At 36.1% G+C, this 18,312-nt stretch overlaps 1 protein-coding gene across 1 annotated transcript in view; it reads right to left on the reverse strand.

The window, feature by feature from the left end:
• SLC6A15 (solute carrier family 6 member 15) overlaps positions 1-18,312 on the reverse strand; it is a 53,070-nt gene that overhangs the window by 21,998 nt on the left and 12,760 nt on the right. The window contains exons 3-6 of the mRNA XM_005679775.3: positions 8,932-9,412; positions 3,501-3,658; positions 3,012-3,138; positions 1,581-1,762 (exon numbers count right to left, since the gene is read on the reverse strand). Of these exons, the coding sequence (XP_005679832.1) occupies positions 1,581-1,762; positions 3,012-3,138; positions 3,501-3,658; positions 8,932-9,220 (756 nt within the window). The 5' untranslated portion in view covers positions 9,221-9,412. The remainder of the gene's footprint in view (positions 1-1,580; positions 1,763-3,011; positions 3,139-3,500; positions 3,659-8,931; positions 9,413-18,312) is intronic.

Consider the following 18,312-nt stretch of genomic DNA (forward strand, 5'->3'; position numbering starts at 1 on the left):
CCAACTAATTGAACTTATTTAATCACAGAATACACTAACATTTATAAAAGACCAAAAAATATTAGGTGTGTTATCTACCATATTCATTTCTGCAAAGGAAAACGGTAAAGAAGTTCCATTAGGAAGTGAAATATAAAATCAGCTGTGATTTACAAGCTGTAAAAACTGTCAAACATTTCTAATTAAATATGAACCAACAGGAAGCAAAGATGAGGTACACACACTTTGCCTAAAAGAGTTCACTATTTAGTGGGGGAAAGCTGTCACAGCGAGAGAGGGTATAGCATTGCAATTCAATAATGTGGGCATTAGCTTTAGACAGAGCTAGTTTTGACTCCAGGTACCAGCATTTACTAAACATTATTCTCTGGGCTAGTTACCTGTTTCCACAAACTTGTTTTTTATCTGTAAAGCAGGTCTGAGAGTAGCAATTACTTCTTAGAGATTTTTGTTTTGGGTTTTTTTTTTTTTTTCAGATTTAAATGGGATAAAGTATATGAAAGCACTTTTCATAGTGCCTACTACAAAGTAAATATGTAATAAATATTGGTTTCTGTTATTGTTCTTGCTCTGATCATTGTCAGAATCATCTTCATCGTCATTTATTACCACTATTACTGCTGCTGCTGCTTTTACTACTGCTGCTATATTAATACAATTATTCCCACTCGTATATGATGGTAAGTGGCAATATATTGACCTGGAAAGATACATGATCAGATCTATGCTTGGGAAAGAAAAAACAACAGAGATGGATTGTTACAGGGCAGAGAGAAGAACCAAAATTAATTCCTGCTGTGATCCAGACAAAAAGAGAGCTTTAAAACAATGGCAATGGGGAGGGGGGAATGTACTATGAAAGCAAAACAGCCAATAACAATTACTTTCCTAATGCACCCTTTTAAGAAATTATCTGATTGACTTCCTAGGGTGTCTAGAACTCACTTAATGTCTTTCTCAACCACAGTCTCATAAGATTTTCCATTTGCCACGGCCACATGCCCTTTAGTCTTTTATATTACTCTTAAGTTTCTTGTTGAGATTATTATAACTACCTAATGTTCAGATTTTTAAGAAACACTCCATAATGAACTTTTAAAACCTTGTAAGCAACTATTCCCTAGAGCACCTATAGCAGAGAAAAAAAAAATGATATAACACAAATAACATAAACAAGTTCTTTATTCTACTATATTTCCCAGTTTCCGTGGTTGGAACTAATCAGACAACTAAAACATTAGGTTCAGCTGAATACCAGCAAGAAGAAAGGACGGTTAAGTGTTGACAAAAAAGTTCAAAACAGATCTTGATAGAAGAGGGGAACATTATAGACGACTTTAGATTTCATTATAAAAAAAACTTACATCTTTATTTGTGTCCTTTCCTTGGTCTAAATACATTTTTAAAAAAAAACACCACTTTTTACCAGTCTTTAATTAACTACCTAGATTGAAGTGTTACTTGCAGCTTGCTCAGACAGATTTATTTATATGGGGTTGAGAGGGGCCGGGGGTGGGAACAGTTCCCAGGAATGGCGATTAGATGTTTAGCAGAAGCAGGAGGGGCTCTGACATACTAACTTTTCCAGAAGACTGAATGCCTTTGATCATAGCCAAGCACACCACAACCCAGGCAGCCAGCAAGCAGATGGTCATCTTCCAGTTTAAGCCACCACTTTCAGAAATGGAGCTGGAAATATTCAGTGCTTCTCTGTACCAATAATAGGTAGTGGCGGAACTTTTTTCACATTCTGGCTCTACAACTGTAGAAAGAAAGGTAACACAATCATTTCAGATAAGAAAGAGTAACGAGGCTATTTTTTCCCCCAGTAAGCCTGTAAATCAATTCTTAACATTTCCTAGAAAAGTACTACTATTCTACAGAAGCATTTAAATCCACAATGAAATCCCCTGTGCAAAAATATGGGGAAAAAAATCAACAAACACGAATCCTCGTTGATGGTGATCTTGTCACACACTTCTAAAATAGGAATGTGTGAGCGTTTCATCAGGGGCTTTCCTGATGGTTCAGCAAGTAAAGAATCTGCCTGCAATGCAGGAGACACAGGAGATGGGGTTCCCCGGGTTAGATCCCCTAGAGGAGGAAATGGCAACCCACCCCAGTATTCTTGCCTGGAAGATCCCACGGACAGAGGAGCCTGGAGGGCTATATAGTACAAAGTGTCACAAAGAGTCAAACAAGACCGAGTGTGAAAGCACAAGCTTTTATCAAGGTGATTAAAATATGTGAGTTTTATAGCCCCTTTTGCCCTCAAAATTATCTGATTGACTTCCTGGGGGCAGAGCCATCAAAAATGCTAGCTGCTTCACATACGTGACCTTAGAAATGGAGCTAGTCTCAAGTGACTTGTGCTGTAAACATAAAATACAAAGGGATTTTTGCAGACTTAGTATGAGGAAAACAATGTAAATTATTACATTACTATTTTACATTAATTTTATGTTAGAATATTAATATATTAGATATATTGGGTTAAATAAAATATTTCATCTGTCCCTTTTTACTTTTTGTAAATATGGCTACTAAGGACATTTTAGACTACATATGTATGTTACATTCAATATTTACCAGACAGTGCTACAGAATTATTCTTTATATTCTAGGATATAAAATTATAAGATAAGAAAAACATAGAACAATAGAACCAAAGACATAAGAATTTCTTCAATCTATTTTTTCTTCTCTTTTTATTTTAATGCAAATGTAAGACATCAATAAAAATGAACAAAATAAAATATTGTCTAAGTTTGTAACTGAAGGCTGATAATTTTTTATCCTAACATCCTGGGGCACAATAAAATAACTTATAAAATAACACAATAAAATAAAGAGCTAAATAAATGATGCCAAACATCTATCTTTCTGAGTATGTCAAGGAAAGTTTGTTATAATAACTTCGAAAGATTTTAGAAAAAAATATCTTGAAAGCTCCTGGCTTTACTAACTTTATGATCTTTAGATACAAAAACTCTACATTGTAGATATCTTACAAGTGTGTGAAGCATTTTTCACCAAAGGACACTGATCCCAAGGCAGAGGCTGCTGAAAAGATTGAGAAAAATAAAACAGACTCCAGCCAATGATGACATTGTAGTAGAGAGCCACGAAAAAGCATACCTGCAAAATAAAATAATGTGATTACATTAAAATTCTCCTGCCCCTGCCTTTGAAACAATGAGATGAAATGTATCAAAGCCCGCTTAATATTTTAAAAAACTTTTAAAATTTTAATTGAAACACATTATCTTTTCTAAAATGATGACTCTCACAGGCCTTAAGAAAACGCATTAACAAGATTATACTACATTCACATTACAGCATATTTTGGGTATTAGTGCAAGCTCCAGTAGCGTTTTTTTTAATACGTGATCAAAGAGTTGAGTAGAGAATACACACTCCAAGGTAGCATTTAACTTAAGACTATATAATTACAAACCCTGTAAAAAGTTATATGGCAAATACCATACCAGGAAACTTACAACACAACTTGCAAATCCAATCCCTCCCAGTTGAGGACTTATGTAATTCCACACACCAATGCTTCCTCGCCGAATTCTCTGACCCACAGAAAGTTCCAGGAAGAAAAGAGGAATACCTATTACCAGGAGTAGTATTAAATATGGCAAAAGATAGGCACCTATAGAGAGAAGAACAAATAAAACAGATTATATTTTCAACAGCCACAGTCGACACTACACTAATTCTGATTATCTCATGAAAGATGGCATTTTAACTTCCATAAGTATAATTATAAAAGACTTTAAAGAAAATGCAATTTCATTACTTTAAGCTTTCTGGTATTTGAAACCTGACTTTGACTGCTACCGAGAGTTTCTGATAAAAAATAATTATGAAAAAAGTAAGGATATCAATGAATAGCTTTAGCTTCAGTTTATTGAAAGGGTAAAACAAATTTACTTTTCATAAAAATAATTGATTCCTTAAAATATTTTCTTAAATAGGTTTCAAAGGCTCCTGGCAGTCTTATTCACAAAATGTTAATGAAGTCATTTATTAAATTTTACTCAAACTCATCTAAATCATGCATTTCAAATCTGATAAATCAAAACGAATGAAATGTTATATTAAACTGACTTTTTGTAACAACAGGGAAGAAGAAATGCCTGCTTAGACTGAAAGAGAAGAAAAAAGAAAACATCTACCACAAATGGCATTTTTTCTCCATATGTATGTTATAGGAAAAAGTTCACTTTGGGAAATGAGTAATTTTGGTTTTCCAAAATTCTGTTAAGGGGTAGGTAACAACAAAATCACTGCAGATGGTGATTGCAGCCATGAAATTAAAAGACACTTGCCCCTTGGAAAGAAAGTCATGACCAACCTAGACAGCGTATTAAAAACCAGAGACATTACTTTGCCAACAAAGGTCCGTTTAGTCAAGGCTATGGTTTTTCCAGTGGTCAGGTATGGATATGAGAGTTGGACTATAAAGAAAGCTGAGTGCCGAAGAATTGATGCTTTTGAACTGTGGTGTTGGAGGAGACTCTTGAGAGTCCCTTGGACTGCAAGGAGATCCAACCAGTCTATTCTAAGGGAGATCAGTCCTGGGTGTTCACTGGAAGGAATGATGCTAAAGCTGAAACTCCAATACTTTGGCCACCTCATGGAAGAGCTGACTCATTGGAAAAGACCCTGATGCTGGGAGGGATTGGGGACAGGAGGAGAAGGGGACGACAGAGGATGAGATGGCTGGATGGCATCACCGACCCTATGGACGTGAGTTTGGGTGAACTCCAGAAGTTGGTGATGGACAGGAAGGCTGCGATTCATGGGGTCGCAAAGAGTCGGACACGACTAAGCGACTGAACTGAACTGACTGAACACTAATTTTTAAAAAAAGATAATTAATAGCTATTATAAAATATATGTGCTATTTTTTCATAGTAAAGTTTTCTTACTTAAATATATATACATATTATTTTACAGCTCAATCTCAACTTAAGACATATGCCCAGTGACTTAAAAATGTACTAAATCAATTGACAATGTTAATATTAGACTCTATTATTGATAAAGTCTAATATGAAAACTGTAGTCATATCTAAATGAGAATACATAAGCAAATTATTCATTGATAACCTTTAAAATGAACTTGCTACTTTCAAATTTCATATCTGGAGTTTTTTCCAACCAGATACTACCAAGTGGGGACTAATGCCCTTTTTAAAGAGGAGGCCATTCATTATATTTCTCTTATTAAAAAGAAAATGTTAATGGTATTGAATAGATTGTGGAAGTTGTTCAAATTGTTTTGGTACCTTTTCTGTTGAAGAAGTAAGTATTAATGATTTTTTTTCAAGTCATTTATCTCAGTGTCTATATACCTCTTAATTACTTTCCATGTATAAGAATTTCCTTTAATAGGGTGGTTGGTAGAAAATCTCTACTCTCTGACAGCTGATTTTCACACTTTGAGACATGAGTTGATTCAACAAAGGAGTATGTAATATAAAGCATTGATGCATACGGTTATAAAACAGAATTATCAAAATTCAAACCCTAAGATGACTAAGAGCATTCAGGCACTAATGACCTGAGAATGTTTTCTGAAGGACTGAAAATGCACTTTAACACCTGGATGAAATCCCGGGGTGTGAATAGGTTTATGTGTGTGTGAATAGGTTTATGTGTGTGTGAACGAGTAGGAGAAAAAAAAGAGAATGAATGAAGACTGGACTCACTGGGAACATTTTCTCAGTTATGTGCACATGACATGTTATTAGATACCTCTCCATTTCTTCTGACTCAAATTACTCTGCAGTCCTGGAAATTAAAATAGTCCTAGTTACAATACAACTGAGCATTTACTACTTGCGGGGCACACTTCTATCCATGTTATATGTAGTCACTCATTTATTCCTTACAAGAATCCAGTGTGGTAAGCACAATTATTGGAGAAGGCAATGGCACCCCACTCCAGTACTCTTGCCTGGAAAATCCCATAGACGGAGGAGCCCGGAAGACTGCAGTCCATGGGGTCGCGGAGGGTCGGACATGACTGAGTGACTTCCCTTTCACTTTCCACTTTCATTCATTGGAGAAGGAAATGGCAACCCACTCCAGTGTTCTTGCCTGGAGAATCCCAGGGACGGCAGAGCCTGGTGGGCTGCTGTCTATGGGGTCTCACAGAGTAGGACACGACTGAAGTGACTTAGCAGCGGCAAACACAATTATTACCCTCGTTTTACAGGTGTGGAAATGAAGCCAGAAATAGTAAGTTAACTTGTGAAAGATCACCTGTATAGTGAGGGAAAGAGCCAGGCTTCATAGTCAAATTGGCTTCAAAACCTGAGCTGGTCGTTTCTATATTATGAAAGTGAAAGTACTCTTTGCGACCCCATGGACTGTAGCCCACCAGGCTCCTCAGTCCATGGAATTTTCCAGGCAAGAGTACTGGAGTGGGTTGCCATTTCCTTCTCTAGAGGATCTTCCCAACCCAGGGATCAAACCCGGGTCTCCCGCACTGCAGGCAGACGCTTTACTGTCTGAGCCACCAGGTAAGAACCTCTATATTATAACACTTACTAAACTTAATCAGAGCTACCCTGGTCACTCAGATGGTAAAGAATCTGCCTACAATGTGGGAGAGCTCGGTCTGATCTCTGGGTCAGGAAGATCCTCTGGAGAAGGGAATGGCTACCCACTTCAGAATTCTTGTCTGGGAAATTCTTTGGACAGAGGAGCTTGGCAGGCTACAGTCCACTGGGCGGGAAAGAATCAGACATGACTGAGCAACTAACATTCTCCCTTTCACTCTCAACCTTAACCATTGTGCTTTAAGTAATATCTTCAGACAGATCAACTTATATTGGTCTATTATTTTTTATTCTGTTATTCATAAAGTACCTCAAATGATGAATAAGATTTATACAATTGAGACCGTTTTGTCAAATACCTAGATGCTCAAAGCTATACTGCGTGCATAGTACCACCTTTTAAACTCCAACAGCCATCTCAAACTGATGAAGTCCATTGGTGTTTTATAATATCACTCTCTAGCACTTGTAATTAGAAGAGAGGGGACAATTCTTGGATGGGCATCTTGATTTTCTTTACATATAAAAGTAAGGAGCAAGAGCCATTTTTGCTAACTGATTAACTATGAAATCTTTAGAGTTTTCCACCAAGACTAATACTGTATTAAACAGAAAGCAACCTGAGTTTGCAGCCAAGATAGTCTCTTCTCTAAGAGTATGGTCAATAAAGTGCATAAGGCAAAAGGTCTGAAAATCAGAATTCATCTTCTGCCCATCTTGCGAATGGGATAATTTGTTGTGAATTATAAAGGAGGGTCGTACTTAGCTGCTTGCGGCTGATTTGGTAAATAATTAATCTGTGATATTAAAGACTAGCTAAGGAGCTTGCAGGTTCAGTGGAGTGATGGGCAGTGTACCACCAACTCCATGTATTGATTCTTATCTCTCAGGCAGATTTATCACACAGACTGTGTGTGCTGGGCTAAGTCGCTTCAGTCATGTCCTACTCTTGGCATGGACTATAACCCGCCAGGCTCCTGTCCATGGGATTCTCCAAGCAAGAATACTGGAGTCGATTGCCATTTCCTTCTCCAGGGATCTTCCCAAGCCAGGGATTGAACCCACATCTCATGTGTCCTGCACTGGTAGGCGGGCTCTTTACCCCTAGCGCCACCTGGGAAGCCCAGCACACAGGCTACTTTTCCCCAAACCTGTTGGTCTTCCCCTGGTTAAATCAACTAAGCAAGACATTAAACGTATTTTGTCACCTGACACCTTAGCTTTTTATCTTAGTGACTAAAAGAAACCATTTCACATGTGAATGGTTTTATTACTTCAACTGATTTATAGGTTGGTAATTAAATAAAAAATAAAACAAAACCATGTTTTTGTCCCGTCACCAAACCTATCACAAACTGGAATCAAATACCAAAATAGTCATTCCTTCCTTTATGTGCTGAAATGCCACATAACAGAACATTTAGTATTTAAACACACTTGTTTAAACAGCTTCCATATATATATATATATATATATATATAAAGACAGTAAAGAAAGTAAAGCAAATATTAAAGTTATTTTAATTTAATAACCCTAATGTTAGGTAATGTTCAGTTTTACTCAAGTGTACTATTGAGCCTGTATCCTATAGGAACTATCTATTCTTTTGTATATGTTTTTATTTTCTTGATTTTAAGACAGTTTTCACTAAATAACGCTTGCAATTATATGCACAAATACAAATAGCTAAATATGCTGATGGAGATAATTTGTTTGAAATCAAAAATGCTAATTTCTTTACAGCATCTTAAGGGTGTTGATATCTATGGATGAAGACTATCTGGTATTATATTAATTATCTGGTTAAGTTCCTTCTACTGGGATCTACAAAGTTCTGGTTGGCAACTGAAGACTATAATCATTGTAAATTATATGTAACTTTTCATTCTTCAATGAAACAACTTAAAATTCAGAGTTAATACACTGTGGCTAGAACATTCTCTCTCTTGTTCACCAGTATCTTTTGTATCAGAAACTTGAGGATTTTCTCCAGAGTGAATGACTGACAGGAACAAGGAATGGAACGCTGGTCAGAAAAGGCAGTACTTTAGAGATGTTAACAGGATCCACAGAAAGAATTTGAGACTATGACCTTAAACAATCCTTGTGTGTTCAAAGCAAGTCATCGGCTCCTATGGAAACCTAATCTGAAAGCAAAGCTTAACTCACTTTCAACAAAGGCGTCTCCCTGGATTTACAATGGAATTCATAGTTTCTAAAATACTGAGACTGCAGCAATGATTGCTATTTGACATAATCAACTGCAGTTTACTCAGCAATGTATCTCACACACACACACACACACACACACACACACACACACACACACAGAGAGCAGGAAACAGAGACTTACCGCCCCCGTTCTTCTGACAGAGGTATGGGAACCGCCACACATTCCCTAATCCCACAGAAAATCCCACCTGGGCCAGGATGTATTGCAGCTTGCTGTTCCAAGCTGGTCTTTCATCTTTGACTTCAGATCTTTCTACAACATCTGTGTCTTTCTCTTCTGGGACATCAACAATTAGTTCACTCTTCTTAAAAGCATCATCAGCTGAGTCTTCATTGGAAAGAAGGTCTTTGACCGACTCAATAACCTCATCGTCTAATTCTCTTTTTACCACCTTGCTATTCTTCGGCATTGGAAAGTGTGGGCAGTAGTTGTTTGTTTTTTGTTTTTTCTTAACTTTCCTTTTGGCAAACTTCTTAATTCTCTTTAAAAATATGTTAGTTGATATAAATAAAAGATGGAGGAGGATATCAAAGAAATCTTTGATTCAAGGTGATAAAATCTTATGGATCTTGGATCTGTTTGTTCAATATTCTGTAGGTACCTGTAAAATTTTAAGGTGAAAAACAATAATATTTAATGAGGAAAAATATTTAAAATACCAAAGACTCTGACTTCTTAATTTTTGTGATGCAAACTCTTTCTGCATAGTATAAAATATATGCTTGTTCTTGACCTTTCAGAGCTTAATATTCACAGAAGTATAAGAATTGTAAAGTACACAAGAGCTTCACACACATTTTATTTCAGCTAACTTAACTTCTTCCTTCTAGCAAAAATCTACTTCAGCCTCAGATATACCCCACTGTATAATGTATATTCAGTTCATTTGTAAGTAGAATTTTAAAAACTTTTCTTAATTCCTTCTTCTCTCTCTGAATAAAGCACATTCTAATTTTATCATTTATAAAATTACATAAACAACTGCATGCCATCCCTGTAAATTTGTCTTATGTAGAATTTCTTCTGTTAGCATATTCATCTACTCCATCATTTGCTATTAAGGGAAAAGTCATTAAGGGATATATTTCAGGAAGGGAAATTTCTCCTTTCCTCTCTTACACCCTTTGGTAGCGAATAAGTTTGTTTTCTATGTTTGTGAGCCTGTTTCTGTTCTGTATTCATTTGTGTTATCTTTCAGATTCCACATATAAGTGATATCATTTGGTATTTGTCTTTCTTTGCTTTACTTCACTAAGCATAATATTCTCTAGGTCCATCCATCTTGCTACAAATGGCAACATTTCATTCTTTTTATGGCTGAGTAATACTCCCTTGTGTGCCTGTTGTGTATACACCACATCTTCATAAACCAACTGCCTGCTGACGGGCTGCCTCCCTGTCTTAGCTATTGTAGACAGTACTGCATTGAACAGTGGAGTTTATGCATCCTTTTGAAGTAGAGTTTTCCATTTTCCCAAATATATACCTACAAGTGGAATTGCCGGATCATATGGTAGTTCTCTTTTTTAGTTTTTTTAAAGGAATGTTGATTCTGTTTTCCATAGTGGCTGTACAAATTCCCACCAACAGTATATAAAGGTTCCCATTTTTCCACACCCTCTCCAGAACTTATTTATAGACTTTTTGATGGTAGCCATTCTGACCAGTGTGAAATTATCTGTTTTCAAAAGTAACTAAATGTATGAGAGCTTCTCCTCAAAACTAGATCAGGAAGCTTGAAAAATGATATCCAAAAGAATTCTGTCATTCACTGCTAGAAAAAGAATGGAATCCTTTAATGGAACCGCTATTACGTTTACATTGAAAAAGTCAGAGAAACATTCTATCATACTTTATCTTATAACCTTAATAAAAAGAGTACTGGGTAACCAATAGAAAAAAAATTTTTTTTAACTTGATCATCTATTTGTCATTTTAAGATTTGGAGGTGTTTCATTGATTACAAAATTAAAATGTGTACCTCAAGGAAAAAACACTAACTTAGGACTTGGTAAAGACTATGAAGAAAATTCTTGAAGAAGAAGCATTCCCAAATTATTCTGAATAATAGAAACACCTCTAGGATAAGTGAAAAACTTCTAAAGCGAACTATTTTTAAAAGGCCAACAAGGTTTGAATAAGGAAATAGTTTCATGAAGTTAGGGATTATGTCTGTTTAATTTGCATTACTTCCCTCTAAAGTTCAGATCCAACAAGTCCATTCTAAAGGAGATCAGTCCTGGGTGTTCTTTGGAAGGAATGATGTTGAAGCTGAAACTCCAGTACTTTGGCCACCTCATGCAAAGAGTTGACTCATTGGAAAAGACTCTGATGCTGGGAGGGATTGGGGGCAGGAGGAAAAAGGGACGACAGAGGATGAGATGGCTGGATGACATCTCCCACTCGATGGACGTGAGTTTGACTGAACTCTGGGAGACGGTGATGGACAGGGAGGCCTGGCGTGCTGCAATTCATGGGGTCGCAAAGAGTCGGACACGACTGAGCGACTGAAGGGAAATGAACTGAAAGTTCAGTAAGTATTAGTTCAATAAATGAAAACATACAATCATTGAAAGCTGAAAAAAGCTGTTCCCAAATAATTTTTGCTGGAAGAAGACAACCTGACATAAGAAAGTGCCATCTGTGAGACATAGATTATCTAAAGGTCTACATTTTTTGGACCACCTAATGATAAACCGTTGGCTAATAACTTTACTGATACAAGGATAAGGGCATTTGTTTTAATTTGACAAGTTTGGAGTTCTGTCCTAACCTTTTTACTTACTTATATAACTTCTCACAGTTATATGACTCAACTTAGTTTCCTCGGTAAACATTTATCTATTATTCCTTTTGCTTTTTTTCCATAAAATAGAAAGGAAAGGAATGCATTGAAGTTTAAAGTACTATCACACTAAAACTCTTCTTGATAAAGAAAAAAAATTTAAAAAGTGTTACTCATGAGTTTCCCCCAAATTAGTTCTCTCAGAACTGTATTTCTTCTATATATTTCTCAACTTTGCAGAAAAAAAGAAAAATAACATATTTAGACACTGTTGCATGTTTTTTACATGGGCTTCCCTGGTGGCCCAAAGGGTAAAAGCGTCTGCCTGCAATGCAGGAGACCTGGGTTCGATCCCTGGGTCAGGAAGATCCCCTGGAGAAGGAAATGGCCCAACAGATAATCATACCAGCTATACATAGTATATCTTTTGGCAAAGTTTAACTTCTAAATTCCTATACAACATCCCCAAGTTCATATTTTCTATGAAAAAAAATCAGTGCCTAACGGAAACAAAATTTAAATGCAATTTTATATTTTAAATTCCTAAAATATACTTAACTACATATACAGATTTATAATGCAATAATCTTAGGCAAACTTTATAAAATTTAAAACTTAAAAAGGAATATTATATATCTATTTATAAGCATTTACAGTTCCCTATTATAAGCAAAAACAAAAGTGATAGTACATTAATAATGTCACACGTGAAATAACTTATACTCTCTTTTCTCACTGTTTCTTACCCACCTCCTCCTCTTAAGGACTGCTATAGGATAATATGGGACAGGGATCACTAGAGGATAATATGGGGTGGGGTTGCAGCTAACATTGAAACTTCCACAATAACAAGTGAGTTTTTTTGGGGGAAAACTGTATCTCTTCTTCAATAGGCCATAATCTATCCTTGGAAAATGACTTAATCTTACCAATCTCACATTCTCAGTGTTTAATCTGTCAACTATATGAACTGAAAGTATGGCAAATTACATTGCATAATAACTACAAGTATTTTGCATTATTACACATTTGGTTTCTTTTTGTTTTTTTCCTTTCGCCCCAAGTAAATTGGGTTTCTGAGTGGAGTTATAAAAACTTAGTATATGAGACAACAATTCGTAAGTCAAATAAATTTCAAAGTTTTAAGACCCAACTTTTTTGAAAGAGAAAACTTTTATGGATGCCAAAAGCTTGCCTGAACAACTTAGTCCATAAAAGTATGGCATAGATGAAGGTTTGAAAATATAATTGACTATCTCCAAAAGTGTATTACTGTTGCTTCAAAACAGAACTATCAGGAAGGACATGAAGTAGTGAGCGATAAAGTAGTGGTATCCTACAGGTCACATGAGCAGTAGGATAATCAGAATCAAGTAACTGCACAGTCTCGACCACATTAGCATCACCCACTGCTGTGAGAGTCACCTGGGCAACAAGCTGTCATGACTGCTCTTTGTCTGTACCAAGCAGCTGCATTACCTGTCATCATTACCTGGGAAGCGCCTCCTATCTACAATGGAGCAACAGATAGTCGAGAGCTGGGTCAAAAATACTGCCTGTGGGTCCAATACAGCCCACTGTCTGATTTCGTAAAGATGAAATAACAGATGCTTAGATAATAATAATTTCAAAAAGTAATGCACAAGTGTCAACACTGAGAACTTACTGAGATAAAAACTCCTAGGGATTTCAAGCAGAAGTAGAAAGGAGAAATAAAAGGACTTCTGAGGATATTCAGTCACTTCTATAAAAGTGAACAGAAAAAAATACTTTCTCTCCAGTTTTCATACTCAAGTATTTTATATTTCAATGGTATATGTCACAGGCAAATAGTCTAATCCATGAGAGATCTGATGAGCCCTACAGGGAGGGAGAGGAACAGGCTACATGATCGTGAAGCTTAGCCAACCAGGACAGAGACACATGTTAAATAATAGTAGTAAACATTAATTTAAACAAGGAAATAAGGTTCAAACGTCAGAATTATATATGGAGAAAAATGTAAATATAATAAAAATTAAAATCCAAAAATAATCTAACTAACAAAATCAGGAATTTAAATGGGAGAAAGAAAGAAAGAAAGGTTTGGAAATGTCTTCATCTTTCATGGCAGAAAGCAAGTTAGGATACTGTCTAAATATGAGGGACTTCACTGGTGGTCCAGTGGTTAAGATTCTGCACTTCCAATGCAGGGGACACCGGTTCCATCCCCGGTCAGGGAACTAAGATCCCATATGCTGTGTGGCATGGCCAGAAAAAAAGAAAATGTAAATATGAAATTCATGGCCCAAAAGTGGCTAATGACCGCACCTCTTCATGGTTCCATATAATCCTTCTTATTTACTTTTAATGGGATCGTGTAGGAATTAATTTTACTGGTATGAAAAAACATGTATTGGTGCCAAAGATTTACATCTAGGATATAGAAACAGACTGAGTTTAAATCCAAACTCTATCACTAATGGTTTTATGACCTTGGATGAAATTACTGAGTTAGCTAATAATAAAGAGCCTGGATAAATGCCAACACATTGAGAGTACTCAGTATGTTTTCTTTTATTGCCATGATAATAGTCCCTCTTATGTTTGTATTATATTACAAGTTTATTCTATTAAGGCTAATGTGAGTTCAAAGCAAATGCAACATGTTTCGGGTATTTTTATACACCCTTTTTTATAAGGAAAAAACCAGTTTTCTCTCTCTGCATAGCAAACTACCTCAAAATTTAATAGCTTGACAAACAAAAACTGTATTTGCTCATGATTTGTGGGTTAGCAATTGACGCTAGGCTTAGATGGTCAGTTGCTTTGCTTCACTTGACTTGGGTCACTTCTGCACTGTAGACATCTCTCAACTCAGGTGGAGGAGGGTGATCTAAGAGGGTCGAAATCACATTCTGCAGGAGGCAGGAAGTAGCCTCTAAGTCCAGCTTCCCTCATGACTCAGATGGTAAAGAATCCTCCTGCAATGCAGGAGACCTAGGTTTGATCCCTGGGTTGGGAAGATCCCCTCGAAGAGGGCATAGCAACCCACTCCAGCATTCTTGACTGGAGAATCCCATGGACAGAGGAGCCTGGCGGGCTACAGTCCATGGGGTCACAAAGAGTCAGACACGACTGAGCTACTAAACCTATAAGTCAGCACACTTTGGTCCTCCTACACAGGGTCTCTCCAAACTGTGGAGCTCCAACCTGTTCCCATGACAAGCTCAGAGTTCCAACTCTAGCCAAAAGGGGTAAGCTCAGCACACAAGCACTAGTAAAGCCTGTTTGAGTCATAATTGCTGATGTCTCACTGCCCAAAGCAAGTTACACAGCTAAGTCTGGATGACTTGAGCGTAAATAAACTCCGGGTTTTGATGAAAGGAGCAATAAAGTGAATTCGCTAAAGTAGGTATGAGTATAGGGAAGACAGAAGTACTGCTATCAATTGGAAAATAATCTGCATATATCCACTTAGATTTCCCTTCCCTGGATTTTGAATCTTGAGGACAAGAACAAAGAGATCAAAAAGTTGGCATCTCACTTAATTCCAAAGGCATTATGCCCAGGCTGTAGCTACTACAGTAGTCATGGACCCTGCTTCCTGGTTTTCAAAACTGTTTTCATTCTTGCCCTTTCCTTTGGTATTGCCAAGCACCCCATTGTTTCTTTGAGCCCCTGTGACTCTGGCAATATTTCTTTTTTTCTTTCTTAGCCACCATCAGTTTCTGCAGCTTACAAACAAAAAAAATCTCATTAGACACTATTATAAATCACCTATTATAAATGTAAACAATATACCTATTAAAATAATACACCCATGATAAATGTAATGGGTATGTCATTACCATTTATCTATTCTATATAAAGACTTATACATTAAAATGCTTGAAATGCTACAGTATTTAATTTGGACTTATCTTTATATTTTTCTCATTCTCCTGTTTTTGTATTGTTTAATATTCTCATGTGTAACTTTGCAGAAAAAAAATCATTTTTCAACACTTAAAACAAGATTCAAAACCTTTTAAAATCAACATAGTAAATGTTTAATTTGTGGTTCTCAGCCCTAACCATTTTAAATATGTTTTCCCTTTTTTAGGATTGTTTCATGGCCCCTCCACATAAATTCTGAAATCAGCCTGTCAATTTCTACCCCAAAAAAACAGTCTGCTGGAATTTTGAATGGGTTTACATTGACTGAGTCTACAGATCCAGTTGGGGAACAGTGACATCTTAAAAAACCGAGCTTTCCAATCTATGAACCTAGTATAGCATCCCATTTATTTGTATCTGCTTTAATTTCTATCCAGGAAAAAAAAAATTTTTAATACAAGGTTTCTATCCTGCTGCTGCTGCTGCTAAGTCATTTCAGTAGTGTCTGACTCTGTAGCCCACCAGGCTCCTCTGTCCGTGGGGTTCTCTAGGCAAGAATACTGGAGTGGGTTGCCATGCCCTCCTCCAGGGGATCTTCCCACCCAGGGAGAGAACCCACATTTCCTGCAGCTCCTGCATTGCAAGCAAGTTCTTTGCTGCTGAGTCACTGGGGAAGCCCTTTCTTTCCTGCAACAATGCTAATCAAGTGTTTATTTTTTAAAGATCATTTAGGATTTTTATAAACATGTCATTGGTAAATAAAGAGAGTTTTTCTCTCATTGCTTATCTTAATTTGTCTTGACTTATTTTCTGGCTAGGACATCTACCACAATTTTGAACAGAAGTGTTAAGAGCAGACTTCTTCATCTATGCCCTGATGTTAGTGGGGAAGTACTCATATTTTAGTATTAGTTACACTGTTAGTGATGGATTTTTTTTTTTTTCCAATTTGGTCCTTTAACTGTTTAGAAGTTTCCTTTATTCATAGTTCAGTGATTTTTTTTAAAATCATGCATAACTGTTGACTTTTGTTTTTTCCTGCTTTTATTTTTTTTGTTTTTTCCTGTTTTTGTTTTTTCCTGCTTTTATTAAGATAATCACATAACTTCTTAATCTGTTCATGTAAAGTATTATATTAATTGATTTAAAACCTTTCATTATAGGATAAACCAAACTTGGTCTAGATTTATTACCCTTTTTAATATATTATTGAATTAAACTGCTAATGTTTTGGTAAGGATATTTTTCAACTATATTCATGGGAAACTGGATCTGTAAAAATTTTTTTCTTATGCAATATATTTTCCTTCTCTGTTTTTCATGGACCCCTAAAGAAGAGTTCTGAAATAGTTTATATTTTCTGAGAGAATATATGTAGGATTAGTTTTACTTCTTCCTAAAACGTCTGCAGCACTCACCAATAAAACCATCTAGGCCTGGAGTTTTCTTTTTTGCAATATTTGAAATAAAAAATTCAATATATTTTATTGATATACACATACTTAGGTTTTCTTTTCTTTTGTCACTGTTTTAGTTTCAGTTAGCTGTGTTTTTCAAAGAATCTAAATTGTCAAATTTACTGGCAGCACAGAGTGATTCAAAATATTCCCTAGAATTATTTAACATCTATAGGATTTGTAGTCTTATATCATTTGCATCCCTGTTATAGGTAATAGGTATTTTCTCTGCCTTTGTCTTTATTAGTCTTGCTAAAAATTTCACTGTAGAATTAACTCAAACTAGATATAATTCACTATATAATCAACACAATTCTTGCTCCATCTTTTAAGACTTTTTAACTACTGTTGTTACAAAATCTTTTGAAATTATAGTAGACACTAATTAATATCTCCAGTGAAAATATGCAAAATCGTAAAGTAGGAGGAAGCCACTTGCATCTGAGATATGCATTAAACAAAGAGATGACCAAAAAATCACAGAAACAATCAAAAGGAGGAGACTATTTTTACAAGTGAAATACAAACTTGTTAATATATGTTTTACCCCAAAAGGTAGGTTGTAACATATCTATCAGAATGGCATAAATAAATACATACATGATGACGCCAACAATTGGTGAGGATGTAAAGAAACTAGATCAATCATACATTGCTAATAGAAATGTAAAATAGTATAGCTACTCTAAAAAAATAGCTGCCAGTTTCTTTTAGCACTAATAATAGCATTACCAGGGTGACTACCATTTTGTATTCTTAGGCGTATATCCCAGAGAAATAAAAATTTTCAAGCCGAAACTTATACATAAATGTTCATAAAAATCTTTACTCGTAATGGCCCCAAATGGAAAACTACCCCAGTGTCCTTCAATGGATGAATGGTTAAACAAACCAGAGTACATCCACATCATGAACTATCAGCCATAAAAAGGAAAGAACTATTGATACATGCAAAACCCTGGATGAACTTCCAGCAAATGATGCTTAATGAGAGGCGTGGTGAAAGTATTATTCTCTCAGTCATGTCCAGCTCTTTGTGACCCCATGAACTGTAGCCTGCCAGGCTCCTCTGTCCATGAATTCTCCAGGCAAGAATACCGGAGTGGGTAAAATGGTGGGGGGAGCAAACATGAAAAGGATGCATATTTCATGATTCAATTTATAAAGCATTTGTAAGATTAAATAATGACAGAGATGAACCACAGAGGTTCCCAGGAATTACGGTAGGGAAGGACAGGTGGGTCTGCTATAAAAGAGTAGCACAAGGGAATTCTGTAAGATGGTACCATTTACTGTCTTCACTGTGATAAGGGTTACATGAAGATATACATGTGATAAAACTGCAAAGAACAACACATACATACACACACATATAGAAAAAACAGGCTGTGTAATCCGGAA

Source organism: Capra hircus, chromosome 5 (assembly GCF_001704415.2).
Source record: "Capra hircus breed San Clemente chromosome 5, ASM170441v1, whole genome shotgun sequence".
Lineage (NCBI taxonomy): Eukaryota > Metazoa > Chordata > Mammalia > Artiodactyla > Bovidae > Capra > Capra hircus.